Genomic DNA, 26,997 nt, shown 5'->3' with positions numbered 1-26,997 from the left:
GCCTCGAGACTGGAAGTTAGCCCATTAAATATCCGATGTATCGTTCATTCGGGCCTGTGCCTTTAAATCAGCCTTCTATTAGAATGGAGAAGAGGTTAGGTTTATAGAGGATAGTACCGGTTAAAGTGTCATCCACATCATCTGGCCATTGTTGAACTAATGAATTTTCTCCCTAATAGGCCTTATGTAGTTTCAAAATAAGACGTAAATATAACTTAAGTAAACGAAACTAAAAATCAAGAGTTCCTATCTTCAGTACCACAATGTCTACTTATTCCTGAAATCACACAAGAAAAATCAAGAGTCCCTATGTTCAGTACCACAATGTCTACTTATTCCTGAAATCACACAAGAAAAATCAAGAGTCCCTATGTTCAGTACCACAATGTCTACTTATTCCCGAAATCACACAAGAAAAATCAAGAGTCCCTATGTTCCGTACCACAATGTCTACTTATTCCTGAAATCACACATAAAATCAAGAGTCCCTATGTTCAGTACCACAATGTCTACTTATTCCTGAAATCACACAAGAAAAATCAAGAGTCCCTATTTTTCAGTACCACAATGTCTACTTATTCCTGAAATGACACAAGAAAAATCAAGAATCCCTATGTTCACTACCACAATGTCTACTTATTCCTGACATTACACAGGAAAAATCAAATAATCCTGAAATTAAATAAGAATAAATTCATCCATTCTATTTATATGTAACCAAAAGTCCCCCACTCCAACACTACTGAAGACTATGGAAAATTCAAATAACCAGAACGCCGTGGCAGCATAGGCAAGAACTACTGTTGAATCCTAGGGCCATTACCGGCCACGGTACAACCCCTCCTTTAGGATGCAAGTACCGCCATTGATAGTGGAGCGCTGACTTCATACTAGTTCTGCACTTACCAAGACGGTGAAAGTCAACCACCATACTGGAAGCTTCTTAACCCTACATCTGAACCCGAATCTTCCCCAGGGATTTGTTTTTATTTAAGAATTATCTCAGAATCAATTGTATATATAAATAATATTAAGGTTTATCCACTTCAAAAGCTTAAATTTTGTAGCTAATCTTCCCCAGTATAAATTATTGGTTATTAAAGGATTTATTACCTGTTTTTAACTCTGGAACTACCGATGTTAAATACGTACCTAGTTTGATGGGTTTTTGATCATCATGGCTTTCATTTTAAATTTTGGCTTAGTTTACGTAAATAAAAGAATATGATTTAACATAAACAATACTTAATATAATACTTCATTAATTATTAATAAAAAAACCTAAGAAAAATAGTTTGTATTGGCATTTATAAGATACCCAGTTAGAGCGTTTGGTTCTAAACTGAATCATAATCGGAATAAAATAGATCCCCTTAAAATGACTGCTGAATACTTTGGATCAAGCAATATAATTTCATATGAAAAATGTAATTCAAATTTTTCCCGGAAATGTCTGAAAGCGATGAAAAAATGAATGTAAATACGTATTGATATCCATCATTGCATAGATGATCCATAAAATATTACAAATTTTGAAATCGCTAAAGCCGTCATTTTGACGACATTTTTTAAATAGATACAGGTCATACTGATTATGAAAGTTAAAATGGCTGAGTGGAAATTGAATAGGAATATGTAATTGCTTCTTATATTTCATTAAAAGTCGTCATAAAAGTTCTAGAACAATTACATAAATTTTATCAAAATTTTTAAGTAGGAAATTTGTAAACCAGCAAAATGACAGTATTGGTATAAGTTAATGTAAAAGTATAAGGATGGTAATATAATTATATGTATGTATGTAACTATTGCATTTACTGTACATATAACTACACATCGCAATTTATATTTGAATAATAACTATTCATAAGACTTTCAACTCTCTATCCTTTAACTTCATCCTGTGATTATTCAGATGAAAATATAATACCTTGTAAGCATTACATTTACTTTAAATATAACTCCACACCCCAATTCATATTTGAATAATAACTATTCGTTAGTCTTCCAACTCTCTATCCTTTAACTTCATCCTATGATTATTCAGATGATAATATAATACCTTGTAAGCATTACATTTACTTTAAATATAACTCCACATCACAATTCATATTTGAATTGCAACTATTCATAAGACTTTCAACTCTCTATCCTTTAACTTCATCCTGTGATTATTCAGATGAAAATATAATACCTTGTAAGCATTACATTTACTTTAAATATAACTCCACACCCCAATTCATATTTGAATAATAACTATTCGTTAGTCTTCCAACTCTCTATCCTTTAACTTCATCCTATGATTATTCAGATGATAATATAATACCTTGTAAGCATTACATTTACTTTAAATATAACTCCACATCACAATTCATATTTGAATTGCAACTATTCATAAGACTTTCAACTCTCTATCCTTTAACTTCATCCTGTGATTATTCAGATGAAAATATAATACCTTGTAAGCATTACATTTACTTTAAATATAACTCCACATCACAATTCATATTTGAATAATAACTATTCGTTAGTCTTCCAACTCTCTATCCTTTAATTTCCTCCTATGATTATTCAGATGAAAATATAATGCCTTGTAAGCATTACATTTACTTTAAATATAACTCCACATCACAATTCATATTTGAATTGCAACTATTCATAAGACTTTCAACTCTCTATCCTTTAACTTCATCCTGTGATTATTCAGATGAAAATATAATACCTTGTAAGCATTACATTTACTTTAAACATAACTCCACATCACAATTCATATTTGAATAATAACTATTCGTTAGTCTTCCAACTCTCTATCCTTTAACTTCATCCTGTGATTATTCAGATGAAAATATAATACCTTGTAAGCATTACATTTAATTTAAATATAACTCCACATCACAATTCATATTTGAATAATAACTATTCGTTAGTCTTCCAACTCTCTATCCTTTAACTTCATCTTATGATTATTCAGATGAAAATATAATACCTTGTAAGCATTACATTTAATTTAAATATAACTCCACATCACAATTCATATTTGAATTGCAACTATTCATTAGACTTTCAACTCTCTATCCTTTAACTTCATCCTATGATTATTCAGATGATAATATAATACCTTGTAAGCATTACATTTACTTTAAATATAACTCCACATAACAATTCATATTTGAATTGCAACTATTCGTTAGACTTTCAACTCTATCCTTTAACTTCAGTCTATAATTATTCAGATGAGAATATAATACATTGTAAGATTACGTTTATTTTAAATATAACTCCACATCAGAATTAATATTGAAATTTTAACTATTCATTACTTTCAACTTACTATCCTTTAACTTCAGTCTATAATTATTCAGATGAGAATATAATACATTGTAAGATTACGTTTATTTTAAATATAACTCCACATCCGAATTAATATTGAAATTTTAACTATTCATTACTTTCAACTTACTATCCTTTAACGTCAGTCTATGATTATTCAGATGAGAATAAAATACATTATAAGCATTATATTTACTTTAAATGTAACTCCATATAACAATTCATATTTGAATTGCAACTATTCGTTAGGCTTTCAATTCTCTATCTATGATTATTTTATGATTATTCAGATGAGAATATAATAATACAATGTACGCAACCTTAACTTTTAATATAGACAGTCTAGAGCAACACTGCCTATGCTGCATCTTCACAACCAGAGCCAAATGCCAAACAGCCTTACATACCGAATCCCCATTCGCCTCCACATATATAACACCATTACTTCAAGCCTTGACCAAAGGCGGTACTTTCCACACGTCACACTTCCTAAACCATGAGAAACTTCCGTTGTTTGCCCCCAAGGGTGTGATGTAGCCAACTTGACGAATTCTTCGGCCATGCGAGAGGGACATTTCGAACCTTTAATCCTCCGACTAAACGCGTAGGCGGTCAGTTCGCCACGCTAGAACGGCTTTGATGTTCGAATTCGTCCTCTGCCTGCAGATATGTTAACGGGTGGATTAGGAGAGTGCGAGAAATGGGACAAATGGGAGGAGGCGTTTTCACTCAAATTTGGATTGACCACTCGTAACTCACGGGGGTTAAAGTAGCGAATGGAAAATATATTTACCAGCGCTTGAGTTCACGGGTTGATTGCTTTTCGCTCTTGTGAGTTCTGGACAGTACATATACTTTAAACTCTGTTTCGGACGAATTTATTGTGAGGTATATGCAAGTGATGAGTTATTTCTTTGAGCGTGAGGCAATCATTTAATGCTTCATATCCTTTTCATCACCATTTCGGCCATTTGTGTCATTTTAGTTTAAATATCGAAATGAAAGATATTTTCAAATAAATAGTTTCACATTTTAAATTGGGTTTGATTAAGAACAAAGTCAGAAAAAATATAACAGCAATAACAAAACATGTGTACAGTCCAAAATTAATAAAAAAGTGAAATCTGCTGTCGCAAATTTTAAGTTATCATGTATGAACATTATTTTTTTTGAGTCACGTGATATCATTCCGTCAGAAAAAGGTGTTCTCAGATTATTCATATTTCGCAATCACCAACATTTAGAAACGCGCCGGGTTTTTTCACTATTCCAAAATCAATCGAATAAATTTTTCTTCGTGAAAAATCAGTTTTAAACAATCACGTGACTATCAGATTAGGCATGCGTCGATATTTAGAAAACGCTGGGTTTTTTTTTTGTTTTTTTTCCCGCATTTCAAAATCGTTCGAGCTCCAAAACTTATTTTCCAGATACAGAACATTGAAAATTAAAAAACAAAAAGATGACATTATATAACTTTCGATACCTCCCCTTGCTGTTTCGCATTCCATTTTCTTCTCTGTGCTTCTACGGGTGATAATTTCTTACGACCTTGCCCTTTATTGGCCAGGCAGGAGAATTGGGTAAATGGCGAACATTTACGTCAAATTGTAACTTTTTGTTGGCGATTAAGTCGCAAAATGGGACAACCTTCTTTATCATTTTCCAATAACCCTAAAACCGAAATATTGATGCCTCAAAAGCGATAAATTACCAATTTTCTGCCCACGCATTTTGTGGCTTCAGAAACCTCAAACCAAAACAACACTATGTTCTCACACGATAAAAAAAAAAGAAAAATACCGTAATTATCTAATAATTTCATCAAGAGATTTCAAAGTAATGTATATAAGATGTTAGATCGCCATTAAGTGCTTTGATAGTTTAAACTTACAGTTCAGTCGAATTGTCATAAAAAGCATAAAACTGCTATATACATATATAATATCATTTTTATTGGCTTAAGTCGTTGAGTTGGTTATCTAGAACAACTTTGCACCGAGTATGCATTGGATAAGGGAAGGGTGGATGGAATATGGAACACTGATTTTTCGCCTTTAAATAAAGAATTATTAATTTGGAAGGAGCTGGAATTTCTCGCACAGTTTTAGCATCTAAAATGTAGATTCTTATCAAGTTCTGCACAAAATATGTTAATGATTTGACTGTAAACTCACTGTCAATACTTCGCAAAAACGTGAGCGCAATTACTAAAAAAACGAAAGAGATGAAACGTAATATGCGCTGTTATAACAAAAATTGCAGTTCTGGTTTTAATCTATCAGAAATAAGATACACAAAATATAGTTTCGATTTTATGGTACTTGTGTATTAACCGCACGTTAAGGAGTAATCGCCGAGAATCACTCTAGTTTCAGCGAAAATGCTACATTCTAGGAAAAGATCGATATTTCGCTACAACTGTTCATCAGGCATCATTAAGGCACGAGTATAAGTTTACTTTACAATGAAACTCATATATTGCGTGTCGGAGACTTTGAAAATAAAAATCTGAGCACTTCTAACCTTCACGGCCTGATCCAATATCCATAATTTTATACGAGGAGTAACATCTTTATTCGAGAGTATGCTAGAAAGTTGTAGAAAAATTTCTCTCTTTGGCTTAGTGTAGTTATTGAACTGAAGTTATATATAATGTACTGTTGAATCTAAAAGAATTTCTAATTCTCTTTGGTAATATGTGATATTATTTTTTTTTAACTTATGATTCTTGCATGAATTACAAGAAGTTTCGCAAAACGTTTGGAGATTATAAGGTTACTTATGATGACATCTCCTACGTGTTGGTATTTCTCGAAAATTTTGGTTGCTATTTTTTTTATTTATTTAAATCCTTACTGCGTCCTACCTCTTGTGTTTCGGCGACGATTTCTTCAAACGTTTTGAACGTAGAATTTTTGATATCACTTTTGGAAGCTTAAGAGTATTTTAGCATTCTTTTTTACTTAGGAATTATAAATTATAGAAGAAAGAAAAATGATAGAATTATAAATTATAGAAAAAGAAATAAGCAAATTATACATTTAGAAATTTTTTGAAATTATGAATTTTTATCCTCTCTTTTTAATAGTTAACATAGTAAAAAAGTAATTTAATAAGAAAAATAGAAAAATGACCGAATTATTATCACTGGCCATATTATTTTCAAAACTAGAGATAATTGAATCTCGCAAACTTTCTCGCACTCTCGGATAAACTATTATATGATAACTCAGAAACGGAAGATAAAGATAGATGACATTTGGCATAACAACAAATCTGAAATGATTTTTCATAAACAGCTTGATCTAATGTGATAAGTTACAAGAAAAAAAATGTAATATTAGGCAAGGAATATTGCTAGGACTGTAACATTCCCCGCTTCCCAGTACTGATAAGACATTTACAGCTAGTTGTGTCGTCGATGTTAATTACTAAACTAATCGAGATAGTCAGATGGTGGATCTTTTCGCCTGGTTGGTTTCGCATTTGTTCATTAGAGACTACAGTGAAAGACCACATGTGGGAATTACTCGTCCAAGAGATATTGATAGTACCTTTAAAGAGAAAGGGGTGTGCAAACATCTGGATGCTATTTAGATGTTATTGTGAAAGGACTATGATAACTCCGTGTTCCAGAATAGTCAGTTATGAAAGGTGCATCGCTAAAAGTACCTTCCCACGACCCACTGGCGCCGCTGAGGTAGCATATTGCTGAACCCCGATTGGCCGAAAGAGAGCTCAAATGACCAATATAAATTAAGAGGCGGAGATTGTCGCCGAAATAAAGTGCGGTGATTTTTTTTTTAGGGAAAGAAGAAGAAACGAATTGGGGGCAGAATGTTGGACTACGGCCACGAGTCCGGAGTCCGAGAACTACCCCTGGAATGGTCGTGTTGACTAACAACCTGTTAGTTCTCTGTGGTGTTGTTTCTGAACTGAGTTTCAAGATAAACCTTCGACTTAGACTGTTGTGTCTCCTACTACAGGTGTAAATAACTATTTATTTAACCAAGATTAGGACAAGTTGTTCTTTTGTATATATAGGACTGTAAAATAAAGAATTGTCTGGAAATTCTTCTTCGTTATTTGATCAGTCTAGATCAAGACAACTTTAAAACTTTTTTCTTGCTTGCAAACTTTAAAACTGCTTTCTAAATTTTGTGACATTATAAACGTTTCTGATAATCAGAAAAAGACATTTTGGTGAAAATTGCTTCGACAAATTACTATATTTCTTCTTCTTACAATAATATGCACATTTTGATCTACACTAATTTTTATACTTTCGCTTTCAAATTTTTTTTTATCTGTGGATTTCATTTTTCCTTATGTTATACGGCTTCAATCCAAAAAATTGATTTTTTTAAAAAAATAAATCCAGCTTAACTTTATCGGTAAAGTTAACCTCAAGATCTTCATGTAAAGATCTTTTTTGAAAGTCTAAAAAAATTATAAAGAGATTATGTTAGCATAATTATGGTTTGCTCCATTTTTTGACCAGAAAAGTAATATTAAAAAGTAAAGTATGTATTATTTCAAATAAAAATTATCAAAAAATGTGTTAATTAACACTATTTAATTCGAAAATATACTATTTATTTCTCTTCAAAGCAATTTTTAAGAGATAGCTTAAAAAGAATAATTTAAAAAGATATATCGATGATAAAAATAATCTAATAATTTTAAGACTGATGAGAATTTATTATTTATTTATTAATTTATAATTTTTATAATATAATAATTTAGACTTTAATTATTTTTCATAAAAAATTATATAATGAATAACAAATGAGATAAAATAATTAGAATAATAATAGTGATAAAATATAAGAAATAAATTTATTTTATTTTAAAGAATAAGAAATAAAATCAAAAAATAAACATAAATCATATAAGAAAGAAGAATTTAATAATGTTAAGGAAAAAAAAGTTTTATTTTTTTAATTAATAAGATTTTAATAATTTAAAGAGATATTTAAGGATTTTTTGTATATTTTAAAGTAAATACTAAATTAATTTTAAAAAGATATTCTATATGTATCTAATATAACGACGATATAAAAGGGAATTTTAAGATTAGTATAAAGAAGAAATTATTATTTGAAGAAAATATACAATTTTGAAGAATAGTATTTGAAGAAATGTTAAAAAATTGCTATCGAAAAAAATATCACTTCGATCGTCGAAATATTTATCTTCAATTAAAATATCAGAATACTTGGAAACATTTTTAAAATGTAACATATGAAATTGGGAACGATTGCATTACTCAGAATTTTCACTCCACAATGCAACAGAACAAGTCCTTAAATATTCTCTCAAAATAATCTAAAATAACTGAAGTAGAAATTGGCTTTTCCTAACACAATTTATTAACGCACTAAACAAATGATCTGCAACATTTGATTTTCAAAATGGAATGATGAATTGAATCGGATCGTGTACACGAAGCAAGCTGAAAACATACTTATCCGCGCTCCGATTCACAAGTTGATTGCTTTTGTAAGGCATGATTTACTATTACTGTATTTCAATCTAATTTAAAATAAATTTTAAGCTGCCCTGTACTCAAGTGTATTCATGCAATAAAAAATGACTAATTTAAATGTAGGATAAGTATAACCATACGATGCAAAATGTTAAAAAACTGATAGAAACATTTCATTTTGTTTATATATTAATAACATATAATGCAAAAGTAGCTTCCAAAATTTGAATTTATATCTATTTAAAATAAATCTTAAGCTGCCTTGTACACAAGTGTAGTCATGCTGTAAAAAAATGAATAATTTAAATGCAGCATAAGTATAACCATACGATGTAAAATGTTAAAAATTGATAGAACCATTTCCTTTTTTTGTATTGATAACATAATGCAATAGTCGTTTCTGAAATTTTCATTTATATCTATTTAAAATAAATCTTAAGCTGCCTTGTACACAAGTGTAGTCATGCTGTAAAGAAATGAATAATTTAAATGCAACATAAGTATAACCATACGATGTAAAATGTTAAAAATTGATAGAACCATTTCCTTTTTTTATATTGATAACATAATGCAATAGTCGTTTCTGAAATTTTAATTTATATTTAATAGGGTTTTAAAAAAATAATCGTTATTAATGATAAAACATAATTTAATTGTGAGTTGGAATTCTTTGTAAAAGAATCTCTTTGATCTAGAGTTATTAAATTTCGCAGAGATGTATTTTGGAATATGTAAATGCCCACTTAGGAGCAATTTTTGGAAATTTTAATTGGAACTTTATTTAATTAAAAATTAAGCATGATTTTTCCTGTTATATCTTCCGAATCTAATAGTACTCAAAACTGGTTTTTGCATCAACTTTAAATTTAAAAAAGTTTCTTTTAAATGATAGTTAAATAATCTTTTCATGATAATTAAATAATTCTTGAATGATAAATAAATAATTCTTTAATGATAATTAAATAATTTTTAATGATCATTAAATAATTCTTTAAGGATAATTAAATCATTTTTCTTTTAAATGATAATTGTCTTGCAAAGTTTCTCTGAATTTTTCTGAATATTTTTACCATATTCCTTTTGTTTAATTTTCAACGATAGATTTCATTGTTACGATCAAATTCAAATCGTCTTCATTGTTTCGTTAAACATTTAATTTGAAAATTTCGCTCAAACCTTTATTTTCGTCAAATATTTTGTACCATGATTTTTTTTATTATGGAGAGCAAAATAAAACAAGATTCTTCTTATTATCTGCGCAGTTGTACATGAGAAATCAGAATTTAAAGTCACATTACTGTAAAAGACAACTCGCAATTTGAAATAGATAAACGAATTTATAAATTCTTACTGGCCCGATGATGTGTTAGAGCTGAATTCCATTGGGGAGGTTCGTTCCATTTTACATGATAAATTAAAATGTTAACTTACATAACTGTAAAAGACAACTAGAGAATTTAAAATAGATAATCGAATTTATAAATTCCTACTGGTACGATGATGTCTTAGAGCTGAATTCCATTGCGGAGGTTCGTGTAGTTTTACATGAGAAATCAGAATGTTAACTTACATTATTGTAAAAAACAACTCGAGAATTTAAAATAGATAACCGAATTTATAAATTCCTACTGATAATAAAATAGATAATCGAATTTATAAATTCCTACTTATAATAAAATAGATAATCGAATTTATAAATTCCTACTGATAATAAAATAGATAATCGAATTTATAAATTCCTACTGGTACGATGATGTGTTAGAGCTGAATTCCATTGGGGAGGTTCGTTCCGTTTTACATGATAAATCAAAATGTTAACTTACATAACTGTAAAAGACAACTAGAGAATTTAAAATAGATAATCGAATTTATAAATTCCTACTGGTACGATGATGTCTTAGAGCTGAATTCCATTGCGGAGGTTCGTGTAGTTTTACATGAGAAATCAGAATGTTAACTTACATTATTGTAAAAAACAACTCGAGAATTTAAAATAGATAACCGAATTTATAAATTCCTACTGATAATAAAATAGATAATCGAATTTATAAATTTCTACTGGTACGATGATGTCTTAGAGCTGAATTCCATTGGGGAGGTTCGTGTAGTTTTACATGAGAAATCAGAATGTTAACTTACATTATTGTAAAAAATAACTCCAGAATTTAAAGTAGATAACCGAATTTATAAATTCCTACGGGAGCGATGATATCATAGAGCTGAATTCCATTGTGGAGATTCCTACAGTTTTACATGAGAAATCAGAAAGTGAAGTTACATTAGTGTAAAAGACAACTCGCAATTTGAAATAGACAACCAAACTTATAGATTCTTGTTGTCACTATGACGTCATAGGGCCTGAACTCCAGTGAGAAGATTCATGCACACAATAAAAAGAACAGGTGTAATGCTAGCAAATAACATTATTTTAATAGATGTCATAATTTAATGCTTAAAAATATTTTGTTGAGGTAATCATAAATTTTAAACTATGAATAAGAGGTGAAGAATGAAATTAAACATAACCAGTTGGCAAACCAACTGGTATCCAAAGGCAACTAGTTTAATTTAACGAAATAATAATATATTTAGAGTAGCACCAAATAAAGATTTAGAATTTGAATTGTTAAATGTTTGAATTCAGTTCTGTAATAAACAACCAATTCCAAGACTACAATTAGAGATAAGACTGTTTTCACAAAACATCACAGATGAAATTTTTAACGATGCATTTTGTCGCACTTAAGAAATATTTTTGAATAAAACTGAAGATTTCAAAAATAGTTTTTTCATTTTTCTTTTATAAACATACTATTTTCTTCCAAGTAAAGTCGGATTTCCAGTAACGAGCGTAATTCTTTTCCTGATCGTATTCTCAATGTAAGACTTTCACTAAGCGAAACAATTTTATTCCATAGAAATCCAAGTAAATAGGACAGTGCACTTCCTTCAGAAAAAAAAAATATTCCAACAAATTATACCTTAATTTATTATTTGTAATGTATATTATTTATTTTCAAGAAAGTTATCTAAGTTGTAATTTTTTTTTTTGGTTAAGCTTCAAAATTTAATGAAAATTAGACACAACATTATCACTTAATGAATACATAACGCGCACAGCTACTGCCTCATTAGGTGCATCTTAGGATGCAATATTTTCCCATGCTTCCACCATCTCCCTTATTTCAGTGGAAGGTTGTTTCGCTGCTGTCTTATTTTTTCCTCTCTTGACCAAATCTCTTCCGCAGCTTTCTGCGGTGACACAGAATGCAGCTGTGTAAATTCTTAGGAACTAGTTAAGTCCTTTCATCAGTTCATTGATGTTTTTTGTATCCATCATTAAAACTCACAGGCACTGCTGAAACCCCTTAGTCGTGCTCGACAACGCTATCTGGTTAAAGTTTAATAGGTGTTAAGTATTTTTTTAAAAAAGTATATTAAGTATTTATTTGAAGTATTTATATTAAGTAACAAGTATTTTTTTTCAATGAAATGGTCCACACAGACTGAAGCAAGCGAAACCAATATGTGAAGTCACGGTGTCTTCCCGTCACTCGTTCTGCGAAACATCACTCTTTAAATGAGTCATTTTTTACATTTTGTTTTGCTCGTCATTTATTTGCTCGTGCAAATCATTTATTATGCGAGGCGCTCGTTAAGCCAAGCTTGCTTGTATAATCTTTTCTTTTTCCTTTGAAATGTACTTAATATTCCGATTAAAACAAGTAGATATAGATGAGAAACCAGTTGAAACTAATTTTTGATACGTTTATATACACTTTTTCTCTGCTGAAAATATTTTTGATTTTTTTAATGCTAAATATTTTGTCTCTTTCCAGAAATTAAAAACTGGCTTTAAAAATATAAATTAATATCTACCAAAAACAGACATTAAAAAATTTGAATAAAATTTTGTGCAAATGGGTAATAACTTTTTAATTTATTCAAAGGTTTAAAAGTCATATCATTCATTCACGTGACATTTTACATTATTCACTTCAGCTTTTACACAATTCTTTTAAATTTAGTTATGTATATATATATATATATATATATATATATATATGATAGAATTAAAGTAGATAACGTCGAAATTAAAAGATATTCATAATAAGAATTACTGTTACATTTACAGAAAAATTGCTGCTTATTTTCAACTAAAAGTAAAGACATCTCTGAATGAAGTAAATGTTAGATTGTTATTATAATAAATTATGGGCTTTTTGTTCTTGTGCAATAATATTATAATTTCCGCTGAACTTTTTTTTCATTGTTCTTTTTGATTATTTGAACTGCTTGTGAAGAAATTAAAAAGAAAGGAAACATCAAATAAAAAAGAGCCTTTAGAAAAGAAAATGAATGCTGCTGTAACTTTTTTTCATTTTTTTTAACAGCTCTTAAACAAAGAGAAAAAAAAATTATCTTGAACAAACAAGTTAGATGTCAAAAATTATTTGCTTGTGAAGAACCAAATTATGATTAAAATAAAAATTTCCTACATTGAGCCTCAAAAATTAAAAAAAAAAAAGTTTCTTAAAAATCGGAAGTAAATATTGATTTCTCAAAATAAATAAATAAATAAATAAATGGAACAGAACTTGAGAACTTTACTAAACAAAAAAGATTCAAAATGAAAATAAACACTGATAAAAATCTTAATAAAGTATATACAATATTTGTCCCGACTGTATTAACTTGCAATTTAATAAAAATAAATGTATATTAAAGAATTTTATAGTACTTTTAGAATCTCTTAAAATTAAATATAACCAAGTTACAACCAAGAAAAACTGCTTCAGGAAAACATTCATCTAAAAAAATATCAAATGTATAATTTACAAAACTTGTTTTCTTTTTTTATTCATTTCATTAAAAAGTCACCAAGAAACAAAAGTCAATTTCAGAGTACAGAAAGAAAAAATGAGTGTACAATCTGATGAAGAATGAAAACAAAAATTATAAAAGAAATTTGGAATAACTGTTTAATTAATAGGTATTTTAATTTTAATACTTCTTAATATAGTTTATAAAAAACAACAATAACAAATTTATATTGTAATTAATCATTCGTGCCAAAGAATATAATAATTGTTTGAACAAAGGTAAATTATAAATTAATTAGCCATTATTTAATTTAGGACTGTCTCTAAGAATTTTAATAAAATCTGATGCATTGATGCCAGAGCTAACTTTAATATATATACTTATTTTGTTATTTATTATAATATTTGTCAGTTATTTAGTATTTTCGTATTAACATGGATTTGTTATATATTTATTATTTTATATTTTTTGACTGGTAATAAAAATTTTAGTAGCCATTTCACTGCTAGTTTTGATGTTTTTATTTATTAATATCTATTATTATATTTTTGTATTTATAACTCTTTGAATTTTGTGTATTATTATTTATAATATTTTTATTATAACATTTTATTACTATTTATTATTTTTATATTCATACTCTGATTTTTTTAAAAAAATATTTATAATCTTATTATACTATATTATTACTATATTTCAATTAATTATTATTTATTAATTGTTTTACAGAATTAATTGTGTTTATATGGATGTCTGAATTCCGGATTCTGATTTTTTACATTTTTATTTATAATATTCTTATAAAAGCTTATTATTACTACTTATTTATTAATATATTTTTGTATTTATAACTTCTATTTTTTACATTTTTATTTACAATCTTATTATATTATATAATTACTGTATTTAAATTAATTATTTATTAATATTTTACAAAATTAATTTTTTTCATACGGATGTCTGATTTTCTGATTCTTTGACTTTTTTTTACATTATTATTTATAATATTCTTATAATAACATATTATTACTATATTTCAATTAATTAATTATTATTCATTGATATATTTTGCAGATTTTTTTTTCATACAGATGTTGGCTTGTTTAAAAAGAAAAAAATGAAATAAAACTAAACTTGCGGCAAACTTAAATATTGTGAAATGAAGAAAAGCTCAAACGATTTTATGGGCAAGTCCCATTTCCTCCCTCCGCTCGTCATGTCCACTATAGAATTACCTACCCGCGACTGTTTTCTTAAACAACAATAATTTGTCTGGATGTCTCGCAAAACGCAAAGCTTGTCTGTCGCATTAGGTAGGTCCTGAGACAGAATTCGCTCCAGAACAAGCCAGTGCGGTTGAGAAATTGTCCAGCCCGACATGCTCGGCGTACTCTAATGAAGTAGTATTTTCCTTCGGTCCGGCCAGGGGGCAAGGCGACGTGGGAAATTAATCTGTCCGGGCCCTTCGAAACGATGACCGGCGAACCGTGGCTCGTGGGAACCGGAAGTCCAAGCATGGAATGTCACTGATACAGCGTTTTGCTGGGGTAGTGAACCGTGCCTTCGCGATGCTCCTCCACAATAAGTTTATTAAAGACTTCGGACCACCGGGTGATGCCTTGACACGTTCATCCCGGATAAGGGTGGATTAAGATCGTTTGGTATTAAAGCTGCCACGCATCGGGCTTGTGAAGACAGGAGGGTCACTTTTTCGGTATTTTGTGAGGGATGGTCCAAGTATATTGATGTTGTAGAGTGATAAATATAAGAAAAACGGGTTTCCAGCCTTATTTCTTTCATTAACCCTTGTTGGTCTTTTTTACCACCTGCTCTGTTATATCTTTCCCACTAATAATGTCAAAGTTTTTTTAGATTCGCATAAGACGCAAACGATTCATAATAACATTTATCTAATATATAAAAAGGAATGAATGTTTGTCCATATTTAATGCGCGGCCGTACCGTTCATCCGATTACAATAAAATTGTGCCAACTTATTGCTTGCATATCCGCGAAGATTATAGGTACAGTACAATTAATATATCTAAAGTAAAAAAATTAGAATAAATATTATTTATATTTCTCCTTTATATATCATTCAATTTCAATGAATGTATTCATTGTTGACACGAAAATAAATATCATTATTTCTGTTATTTCTAATTAAACAAGATAGCTATTTCCAATTTCAAACGAAATTTCAAAAATCGTTTCTTTTGCTGCCGTTACGCGCCGAGTATCAGCTGGTAGGATATATCTTTGATTTTGCATTTTATTCCATTTTTTAATGTCATTAATTGGACTATGAAGCAAATGAAACAGTTCAACTGGAAAACAGTTTAAATACAATACTTCAGTTTGATTTACGAGGATTTATAAAAACGTGTTTAAAGCTACATGAAACTGTATCAAGCTTACACATACATTACGAGAATATTATTTCCACAGATTATGTGACTATGAAATACATTGAATATTTTATTACGTTTGTATTTAGAACGTAAGGAAATAAAATTTTATAGTTGTTTTATTAATTTTAATTTTTAGCAAGATAATAAGGGATTAAAATGAATGAAATAGTTTAAGAATCCATCTTATGCAATCCTACCACAATTACGAGCAATTTTTTGACTTTCACCGTCTTGGTAAGTGCAGAAATAGTATGAAATCAGCACTCCACTATCAATGACGGGACTTGCACCCTAAAGGAGGGGCTGTACTGTAGCCGGTAAGGAAATAAAATTCTATAGTTGTTTTATTTCTTTTAATTTTTAATAAGATAATAAGGGATTAACATGAATGAAATAGTTTTAGAATCCATCTTATGCAATTCTACCACCATTATGAACATTTTTTTTTGTATGACCTACTGGTTCATCACATAATTTTAGATTTTCAGATTGGGCATTCAGAACCTTTGGTCTGCAATGGTGTAATAGAATTAAGAATCGCATGGGTTAATATTTTTTACCCCTATTAAGAATATTTATCTATACAAAATATATGCCTTTGCGGTGACTTCAAGACTGATGGTCAGGCATCCATGCATATTTATACCCAAAGGTACACATATTAAAATTTACTGATGTAGTGGCCAATATCATATTATATTTTATATATGCCACCTCTGAGCAGAAGCCTCATCTATCCCGAAGGAACAAACGACACTTGATGATATCGGAAACTTGCAAAAAACAAAAAAAGGACCCCTTATAGAGAACGCATATTGGTCCAGAAAAAAACCTCATTATATTTTTACATTACATATTAAATTGTGAAACCTTAAGAGTGTATTAAATGTACGTTAACTTTTTACATTTGGTTAGAACCAAAGACAAGAAATTTGACAAAATGTCCTTAACAGACAATTTAATGTCTGGAATTATTAAGAGCTCTTCGACCTAAATTCTCGGCTATCTAAGTCTATGTTCTCCCCATAGCACACAGGCTTTTATCACGTGATTTATAAAGATTTCTTCAGTTTTACATTGAAACTTAAAAAAAAAAAAGAATATAATAAAATTCTTACCATCTATTAGTACTAGAAACTTTGCAGAATTTCCAGTCACCAGACACCCACTGGAATGAATAGAAACTCTTCCAATTTCAGGTATAATCAAAACTGGACGACGTTGCACATCATACGATACATTGTTAAAAGCCCTGATCCGGAGCCACTCAAGGTTTTTCCGATTTTCAGTTGTCAGTTCTGCTTCGTAAATTGAAGTTTCTGGTTCATATCTAGTTGCGATCCGTTGGGATTTTGTCCTAATAACAGCATGTGCTCCATAATTGAAATGTGGCAAGAAAACTTGAACTTTAATAACCGAACCAGCCTGCACGACATCAGGGACATAAGCTTGTAAATCGGTAACGGGCTCTTCAACAAAGATTTTCCATGGTGTCCGAGGGCGTACCGAACTGACTTTATTTGTCACAGACAATGATACGTTGCAGACACCATATAAAACAAATCTGTGAATGAATTTACAATCGGTGCTGCCAAATTTGAAGTTTTTCTTCAATAAATGACTGCATGTACAATGTACAATCCACGTACAATGTGCGTCAGTACCTGCGGAAAAGCTGGCTGCAAATTGGACTTCGGAAGTGGCTTTGATGAACATAACAGAGCGATACGGATGGATTACTAAGTCGGTTATAGGATCATATACAGTCACTAATGTTTCATTTTGTACTTGGCTGAAAGGATTGGAAGCAATGACTTGAACGATAAAATTTCCAGCTTCCTTGAAAATATAAGACACCGAAAGCAGTTCTTGTGTTTTGTTATTATAAATAATAGATAAATCATTTTCTTTTAAAACTCTCCACTTAATAACAGAATTAGTATGATCTAAATACGAAAGAATATTAACAGAGAAAGTAACTGTTTCGTTTGTTGTTATTACCTTTTTAGTCTCAATTAAAGCTTTTATAAGTCTTGGAAAAACAATAAAAATGTATCTTCCAGAACTTGTAGCGACTATACCATCGGTGCTGTATAACCAACATTGGTATTTTCCACTGTTATGGAATTCCCATTTAAATGTATGATCAGCAATATCACAGATATCTTGTTTACTCATATGTGGAATTAAGAATGAGTCCTTCAATTCATTGTTGCATTTTAATTCCAATTTCCATGCTTTAGTGTTAGTGACAGTGGCAGAGAATAGAAGCTCCATAGTGGTATCAACCAAAATGAATTGAGAAGGAATTTCCAGAATTTCTACATAAACTTGTTGAAGCGCCACCTAGAAAAAATATTTCATTATTTAACGGAGGAATAATTAATTCAAATATGTTTAAATATATGCTGATATAGCATTGTATTCAGCTATTACTAATTTTGTAAAGTAATGAAGAAAAAGTGATATAATGCATTCTGCTACAAAAATGATTTAAAAAAAAACCCAAGATATTTTATAAATAAATTCAACCATGCTGCTATTCCAAGAAGGAATATTAAGGAAAAATGCAAACAAGGTGGAGGTATTAAGGTATATGTACACACTTGAAACTTCGAAAATCGTTCAAAATATAGAATACTTTTTTATTGCTTAATAATATTCCCTGATTCTTTAGCTTTCAAACGATACCAAGATATTGCCAATATTCCAAATATTTCTCGAGTTATAATTATTTTTCTTGAGGTGCTTTCATTGAAAACTCTAGTTACGGTGTTTTTAAAACTCATTTTATGAAGAATGATATTTTTCCACTATGTTGCTTCATTCAAACAATCATAACTCAACAAGAAATTAACCAAATACAGTTATTTATATATCAAAATAATCTGTATGAAATAGTGGATGTTTTGTGCCTCAATCAAAGTTATATTGATAGAAATAAATTTTTAATAGCTGTTTAAATGTTAAAATTACAGAAAAAATCTCGCTTTTTCTATTTATCGTTGATGAAAAAATTGTAAAAAAAAAAAAACTATTAATTTTTATAATTTGATTGATTCAGACAACATGAAGACTAATAGTAGGCATCATTTCCAACTAGAATTGTGTGTCTGTACAAATTAGAATTTAAGATATCATGTTTCAAAAAATAGGCTGATTACCTCATTAAATATTATTTAATTAATTAATAATTAGTGTAATATGGGTTTTTCTCACTGAAATGAGTTTAAACATATATTAATAACCTACTGTGAAAAAACTGGATTTTTAACGTTAAAATTTAAAAAAAAATCTTCAAGTGTGTACGTACACCTTAAACAGCAAAAATATTAAAAATGATCTTAAAAATTGTAAGAAAGATATGTCTTTTATCAAAATATTTGGGACAAAATAATAATAAATAAATAATACAAAAATATAGAAGAAAAATAAGAATTAAATGCAAGAATTTGTTTCGAAATATGCATGTGTCATTCGAGCGCACTTAGAAGGATTTAGGCGAAACCCTAGAAAAATCCCCTAATACAGAGAAATTAAAGCGAAACTGTAATGACACTTGTATAACGAATTTTAAAAAGAAATCTTGTAATTTCACGTAATTTAAAAAAAATAAAATAGAATGCTTAAAACTTTTTATCCAGAAAAATAATTTTCTTAATTTAAAAACTTGTGTTGTGAATTCGATTATAAATAACTTAGAAAATAATAGAATTTAAAAAAATAAAAATACAAAACATTTAGCATTAAGAATGGTTCTTATTGTTTGATTTAATATCAGCAAATAAAACCAAGCTTAAACAATAAAATTCGAAAATTTTCTTTTAAAGAGCAAATTATAAACTGAAGTTAATGTTGATGAAAATAGCATAAAACGTTTGATATTTCAAAATTTTATGCAAAAAATCAAAGCTTTAAAGGTCATTGCTTGTCTTAAACTTCTATTATCACAAAAATTATACTAAATTTATGCTTTAAAACTATTTTACAACTCAGAAAGGCACAGTTGGAAAAAAGGACCAAATGATAAAAATGCCATAAAATAAATAAATAATATTCTAATAAGGATTCTAATCTAAAAATGATATAAGAAATGAAAATCCCAAGTTTATAATACTAATAATAAAAGCAAAGAAAAATAGTTCTATATTTTTTTATAAAAAAATAATACATTTTAGTTTATATCTGTTTTTTTTTCTTTATTTAATTCAACTGCATTGCAGTTATGTGCACTTATTATTTCTTATCGTTATTCTTTTCTATTTATTGCAACTTAAAATATAAATTTATTTTGGTTTAAACATTTCTTGTATAAATACATTTTTTTTTGTTTGAAGTATCATTTCCATTTTTTAAATACAAAATATATTATTGTATTAAGAAAAAAAGTGTTATAACTAAAATTTGTAATATTTTTGAAATATTTATGACTGAGATATCGTTAAAATTCGAAAAACGTAGATATATATTATGTTTTAGGAAATATCTTTTTGCTAATTTATATAAATTAAATTATAAAATTAATTATTTAACATATTTAAAAATTATCGCTTGAGATTATTCTCTTGACAGAAGTTTAGAATTTTATTGCTTGGTTCTATCAAATTATCAAAGAAAAATGGAATAATTCTTAGTAATTTTTATTTATAATTTTTGATAATTTGATATGCAATAATTTATGATTACCTTAAAACGTATCATATTTAATGAAAGGAAAAAAAAAAATGCTGCATTTCTTCAGTTTTGTAAGGTATTAAGAGTTTCTTTCTAGAAATATGCCTGATAAAGTTAATTAGTGTATATCAATATGATCTTATTTTAAACATCAAAAATTTGAATTAGCATTATTGTAATAATGAAAATATAATTACTTTATATTTAAAATTTTAAATATTAAATGAAATAAAAAATAGTATATAAATATATTAGTTCAATAAAATATAAGTACAAATATGCAAATATTTCACCATGATGAAAAGCAGATAATTATAATTTAAATCTCAATGGTATTAAAAATTTGAATACAGTCTTTAAAAATCTGTGATCATAAATTTCTTTTACATCTAAATATTTATTTAGAATATAATATAATATTTCGACTGACAATTCAATTTCAAATCGACTTAGTGTAATTTTCAATATTACAATAGAATAAATATCTTATATCACAAAATATTGTGGAATCAGTTTCTAAAGTAATGAAATTTCGCTATTATTTTCATAACAGCCAAAGTAGATATTTAAAAATTTAATAAAGAAAAATTCAAAGTCCACTTACCAAAAGAAGTGATGTTTGAGCTTCACCACGGGAAGATGTTACAATTAGGTGAATTTCATGCAAACCTTCTGTCTTTAAAGAATAAACCTGAAATTAAAATAACATAAAAATCAAATTTGAGGAAATAAATCATTTGACTATATTATTTAATGTAACAATAGTTTGAATGAGTAGTTCTTATTGCCGGCGATTATTTTTATAGTAAATAATGTATCTCAAAATAAAAGCCACGAGAAGGCATAGAATTCTTTTTCTTTAATTTAGTAATGTACATATATTTAATAGGTTTTTGCAATCTTTCCCTTGCAAGTAATATGAATAGATTCTTCCCTTGCGTGTAAGCTTCAAGTTTTATTAACAGTAAAATATTACTTAGTTTACGCAGTAAAATATTATTTAATTTACACTGTAAAATATTATTTAATTTACACTGTAAAATATTATTTAATTTACACTGTAAAATATTATTTAATTTACACTGTAAAATATTACTAAATTAAACAGTAAAATATTACTCAGTTTACACAGTAAAATATTATTTAATTTACACTGTAAAATATTATTTAATTTACACAGTAAAATATTACTAAATTAAACAGTAAAATATTACTAAATTAAACAGTAAAATATTAGTTTGCACAGTAAAATATTACTTAGTTTACACAGTAAAATATTACTAAATTAAACAGTAAAATATTAGTTTGCACAGTAAAATATTACTTAGTTTACACAGTAAAATATTATTTAGTTTGCACAATAAAATATTATTTAGTTTGCACAATAAAATTTTATTTAGTTTGCACAATAAAATATTACTTAGTTTACACAGTAAAATGTTATTTAGTTTGCACAGTAAAATATTACTTAGTTTACACAGTAAAATGTTATTTAGTTTGCACAATAAAATATTATTTAGTTTGCATAATAAAATATTACTTAGTTTACACAGTAAAATGTTATTTAGTTTGCACAGTAAAATATTACTTAGTTTACACAGTAAAATATTATTTAGTTTACACAGTAAAATATTACTAAATTAAACAGTGAAATATTACTTAGTTTGCACAGTAAAATATTATTTAGTTTTACACAGTAAAATATTACTAAATTAAACAGTGAAGTATTATTTCGTTTGCACAGTCAAATATTACTTTGTTTACACAATAAAATATCATTTAGTTTACACAATAAAATATTACTAAATTAAGCAGTAAAATGTTACTTAGTTTACACATTAAAGTATTACTAACTAAACAATGAAATATTACTTAGTTTGCAGAGTAAAATATTACTAAATTAAACAGTAAAACATTATTTAGTTTGTTAATGTTGCTTTGCTTTAGAGCATTAACTTGTAAATCTGACAAAGATTTTAAACTTGAAAAGGCTTTTAATATTTCATCTAGTCCTAATCTAAAGCTTAATACGATCATTATATTTTTGGAAATCTGTTCTCAGTAACCTTATTTTACACAGATTTTTTTCGGCAATTTAAAATGTAATTAAAATATGATAAACCACTGACACTAAGACGTTTAATTAAATTTTTGTAAGCAAGTTAGAAAAATATATCAGTTTATTACAGCTGTTTACAACCAAACGACATTATCAAGTCAGATGCATTCTAGTAATCAATGAAAACCCATTTTAGTCACTTAACTAATATGGACGCTGTCCTCATTTTAGTCACATGGCTAAAATAAGCCTAGCAAGAAGAGAATGTGCAAATAAAGAATTTCACTTATCTATTCTCAAAAAACAATGAATCACAAAATACATATAAACACATACTTTTGACAATAAAAAAAACTTGAATTGAAAAAGGATCAGAGCAAAAATTTCTTGTAAATAACTTCTCATGAGATATTGTTAAAGAAAAACACGAGGCTGCTGCGAATACCCATTTAAAAAAATACACAATGTAGTTCTTGAAGATTTCTCTGTCAAATTCAGGCAGTGACTAATGACAAATAACATTTCAAAGAAAAGAGATAAAATAAAGCCTCTAAAAAAAGCGAGAGTTGTTTGAACGTACATCCAATTTCAAAAGTAATTTATTTCCATCAGACGTTCATTAAATTTTGAAACACTTTTTCTCTGATACTACATGGTGTAGATTGTTAAAATGGTTTTGGGAAACTTCACAGTATGAGGTTAAGGAAAAGCAGAAAAGTTATAGCCCGATCATCCAGTTGCAACTGGAATAAATTATTCATCCTAAAGAAAAAGCAATAGAGAAAAATTCGGAAAGAAAAAAAAGATAATACTGATATGCGTTCTTTAAATATTTAACACACAATAACGAAATATCATCTCATATTCAGATTAATCACTCATTCAGTATCGTTTGGTACAAGAAGATCGTCTGATTTTTCCGTTTTGTTTTGATATTTTTCTTTATTTTTCAAACAAAATAAAACGAAATAAAAAAAATGGCGAGAAAAGATACAGTTTAAATCTAACGAACGTTGATAATCGCAGATGCGTTGAAATTTCTAAATTTGAGACTAATTTTCTTTTTTTATTTCTTTATTTCGTTCTTAGTTTTGTTCGTGCTCTTCGCCTTTTGTTATTTCCCCACTTCTCATTTTTTTTTTATTAGAAGAATTTTTTTTATACAGTCAACCGGATAGAAATGGAAGGGTAAATAATCAAGAAAAATAAGAAGGGGGGAAAATGAATCAATTCATCTTGGCGACAATTTGTCAACTTTTCCTGAGATATGGTCTGCTAGTACAACGCGAGACATGGGAAACACAAGAAATAGTAAAAACGGAAGAGAAGGGAAAAAAAAGGAATTGGATGGTAAGGGGAAAATGAAAGAAAAAATAAAATAAAGAAAGAATGAAAGAAAAGAAAATCAATTGGGTAGATTCCCCCCCCCGGCCATGGAAAATAAAAAATGTTCCTTTCTTGCATTAGTGGCCATTTTGGATTCAATGTTTTTATAAATCGTTGCCAATAATATGTCAGGAAATTTTCTCACATTTATTAAAATAAATATAAATTGCTGCACATTAAACATATAATTTATTTTGTGAAAATATACATTAATAATAAAAGTGGAAACAGATGAAATATAATAAATAAATATTTTTTTTTCAAAGTGGAAAATATAATTTGAAAACAGATCTAGTCATAAAATTTTATTTGTATACTGGATTTAAAAAAAAAAATTATTTGCAGTAAATGAAGTATTTGAAAAAATAAATGAAAATGATTGTACAAATTGTGGATGCGTATTTAATTTCTATTTATAGAATAAAAAATGCATACATGGTTATTTTTAATGTAATACGTTACTACAGTACACTCCCGATTATCCGCGGAATAGGGTGGCGCGGCCGCCGCGGATAACAAAAATCGCGGATAATCCGAAAAAAGCTAAAAACTGGTATAGCAAAAATAAAAACAGTCATTTCAACTTTGAAAAATTGTTTTATGTACAGTAAAACGTAAAATAAACAGCAGGAAATGTTTAACTAACGCTTAATATTTTAGTATATCACTCAAAACTAACCTAAAATGCATTTTGTTAATGAAAACAGAAAAGTGCTTTGTACTTACGAGAGGCCTCAAGGCTGCACAGAAAAATGAATACATATGTACTGTTTTAATACTGGAATGTATTATGTAATTACAAAAGCATAACTGTAAAACTGCACCTTTTTGAAGAAATCAACCAAAAAAAAAAAAAAAAAAAAACGTTGTGCGGCAGGCGCGGATAATCCGCTCCGCGTATAACCCGCCTGCGGATAATCGGGAGTCTACTGTATGATTAATTTTAATCACATATTTAATATTTGCCAAAGAATTTATTAATAATGAATTATAATTTAAGGAATCAGTAATATTTCTTACATGGGCAAAAAATAGATAAATACTAAATCATTGAATAAATAATTTATTAATTAAAGGACAGTCTCACATAATTAATTAAAAAAAATTGCTTGTGAAGTAAATTAAGAATTGATATACGACTGAGATTAGTCAAAAATTATGTTTATAGCAAAGTCACGAAAAACAAAAGGAACTAGTGAAAAGAAAATACTGATTTATATTATAATAAAAATGCATGGATTTAATTTAATCGTTTATTGAATAAACTACTTAAAACTGATTGCAGCAATGTCATTTTTATGTACAGTTTGTATATAACTGACATAAATTTAAATGCCACCATATCACCAAAATGATCGGAAATTAAAAAAAACATGTTTGAAAAAATAAAATTTACTGTTCTTGTAGCAATATCGTCTGAATAGTTCTGAGTCCATAAATCTAAATTGTATCTCCAATTAGACAAGAAATATAAATTATTTTTTTATAGATAAACAGAATTTAAAATTTCTAAATTTATATTGAAAATTAAAGTATTTTCAAGTTTATGTAAAAGATAAATAAATAAAAGGAAAACCCAGCAGAAAAAGGGTTCATATTTGTTAAAATGGAATTGTATTTTGTTTTTGGAATTTTGGTAATTTTTTTAAAGAACAAATTTTTTCGACATAATTCAAGAAAATATTATAACACAAAACAGATTTTTACATCCTTTTAAAATTTTAAAAATAGCGTCTTTTTTTTTTCAAATTTAATTGCTATGCGGATATTTTCCGAGTTTCAGCAACTATCTTATCATAGTTTTTTTGCTTAATATTCAGAAATGTCATCTAATGCTGTCATAAAATTACTGTTAAATCGTTTAGTAAATATATAATAGCGTGATTTTTTTTGTCACTATTGAAATCTAAAGAAAAAACATTTGGGAAATAGTTTACCGGTATATCTATTCTTTTATGACACTATAATGTCTTAGGATTCGAATCCATTAGGAATGAACATCCACGTAACAAATGTTAGACTATTAACATAATAAGGCTTTATTGTCAGTCATAATTTGTTGCTTAAAATTATTTTGCTCAAGAATCAAGATCTCAAATGTGCATCAAAAATTTAAGTGAAATTAAACACAATATTCTCAAGGAAGCATCTGGCTTACAAAGGCAGATAACAAACATTGACTTCTTTATTTAAGGCAGATGTTTCATATCAAATTTAAATTTTATGGTTTTTTCTTCCATATTCTTTATTTTATTGAACAATAATTTTACTGTATAAGTATTGGCAAAAGATTGAATCCATCGAATTTATGAAAATCTGTAATCTTCGTATTTTACAGAATTTTTTTTTAATATTTTGATTATTTGATTTCAAGATATTTTTTTTTTCATTGATTATTCTCATTCTTACTAATTCTATTATTCTATTGAGAAATTTATTTAGGTCTATATTTATTTTATCATCAAAATATATGTGTCAAATTTCTCTAATTTTTTAAAAAAGATTATTTTAGTTATATTTATAATATAAATTTATGTAAAAATGTAACGTTTCTTATTGATTTTATATAATCAATTCTCAAAGCATAATAAACTTTAACCTTATGAAAACGTAAAAAATACTATAGACATTTCAGAAAATCCCGATTTATGATTAAAATGAAACTACGAAAACTGTTACACAACAGCGGATGAATACAAACTATAAAGTTTATTTACTATTCTTATTTCTTTTTCTTCCCTTTCTAATTTATTTAAAATGATGATTGTTTAGCAATTCGGGTGAAAAACTTTCTCATGATGTTTACATTTATTAGCATCAAT

The 26,997-nt window shown here is 27.8% G+C and overlaps 1 protein-coding gene across 1 annotated transcript in view; it reads right to left on the bottom strand.

Annotated features, from left to right (window-relative positions):
- LOC129987514 (uncharacterized) overlaps nucleotides 1-26,997 on the bottom strand; it is a 501,789-nt gene that overhangs the window by 281,210 nt on the left and 193,582 nt on the right. The window contains exons 4-5 of the mRNA XM_056095487.1: nucleotides 21,335-21,421; nucleotides 17,175-18,402 (exon numbers count right to left, since the gene is read on the bottom strand). Of these exons, the coding sequence (XP_055951462.1) occupies nucleotides 17,175-18,402; nucleotides 21,335-21,421 (1,315 nt within the window). The remainder of the gene's footprint in view (nucleotides 1-17,174; nucleotides 18,403-21,334; nucleotides 21,422-26,997) is intronic.

The sequence above is a fragment of the Argiope bruennichi genome, chromosome 10 (assembly GCF_947563725.1).
Source record: "Argiope bruennichi chromosome 10, qqArgBrue1.1, whole genome shotgun sequence".
In the NCBI taxonomy this organism is placed as follows: Eukaryota; Metazoa; Arthropoda; class Arachnida; order Araneae; family Araneidae; genus Argiope; species Argiope bruennichi.
Note: the sequence above shows the minus strand (reverse complement) of the source record. Positions and strands in the feature narration are given on the sequence as shown.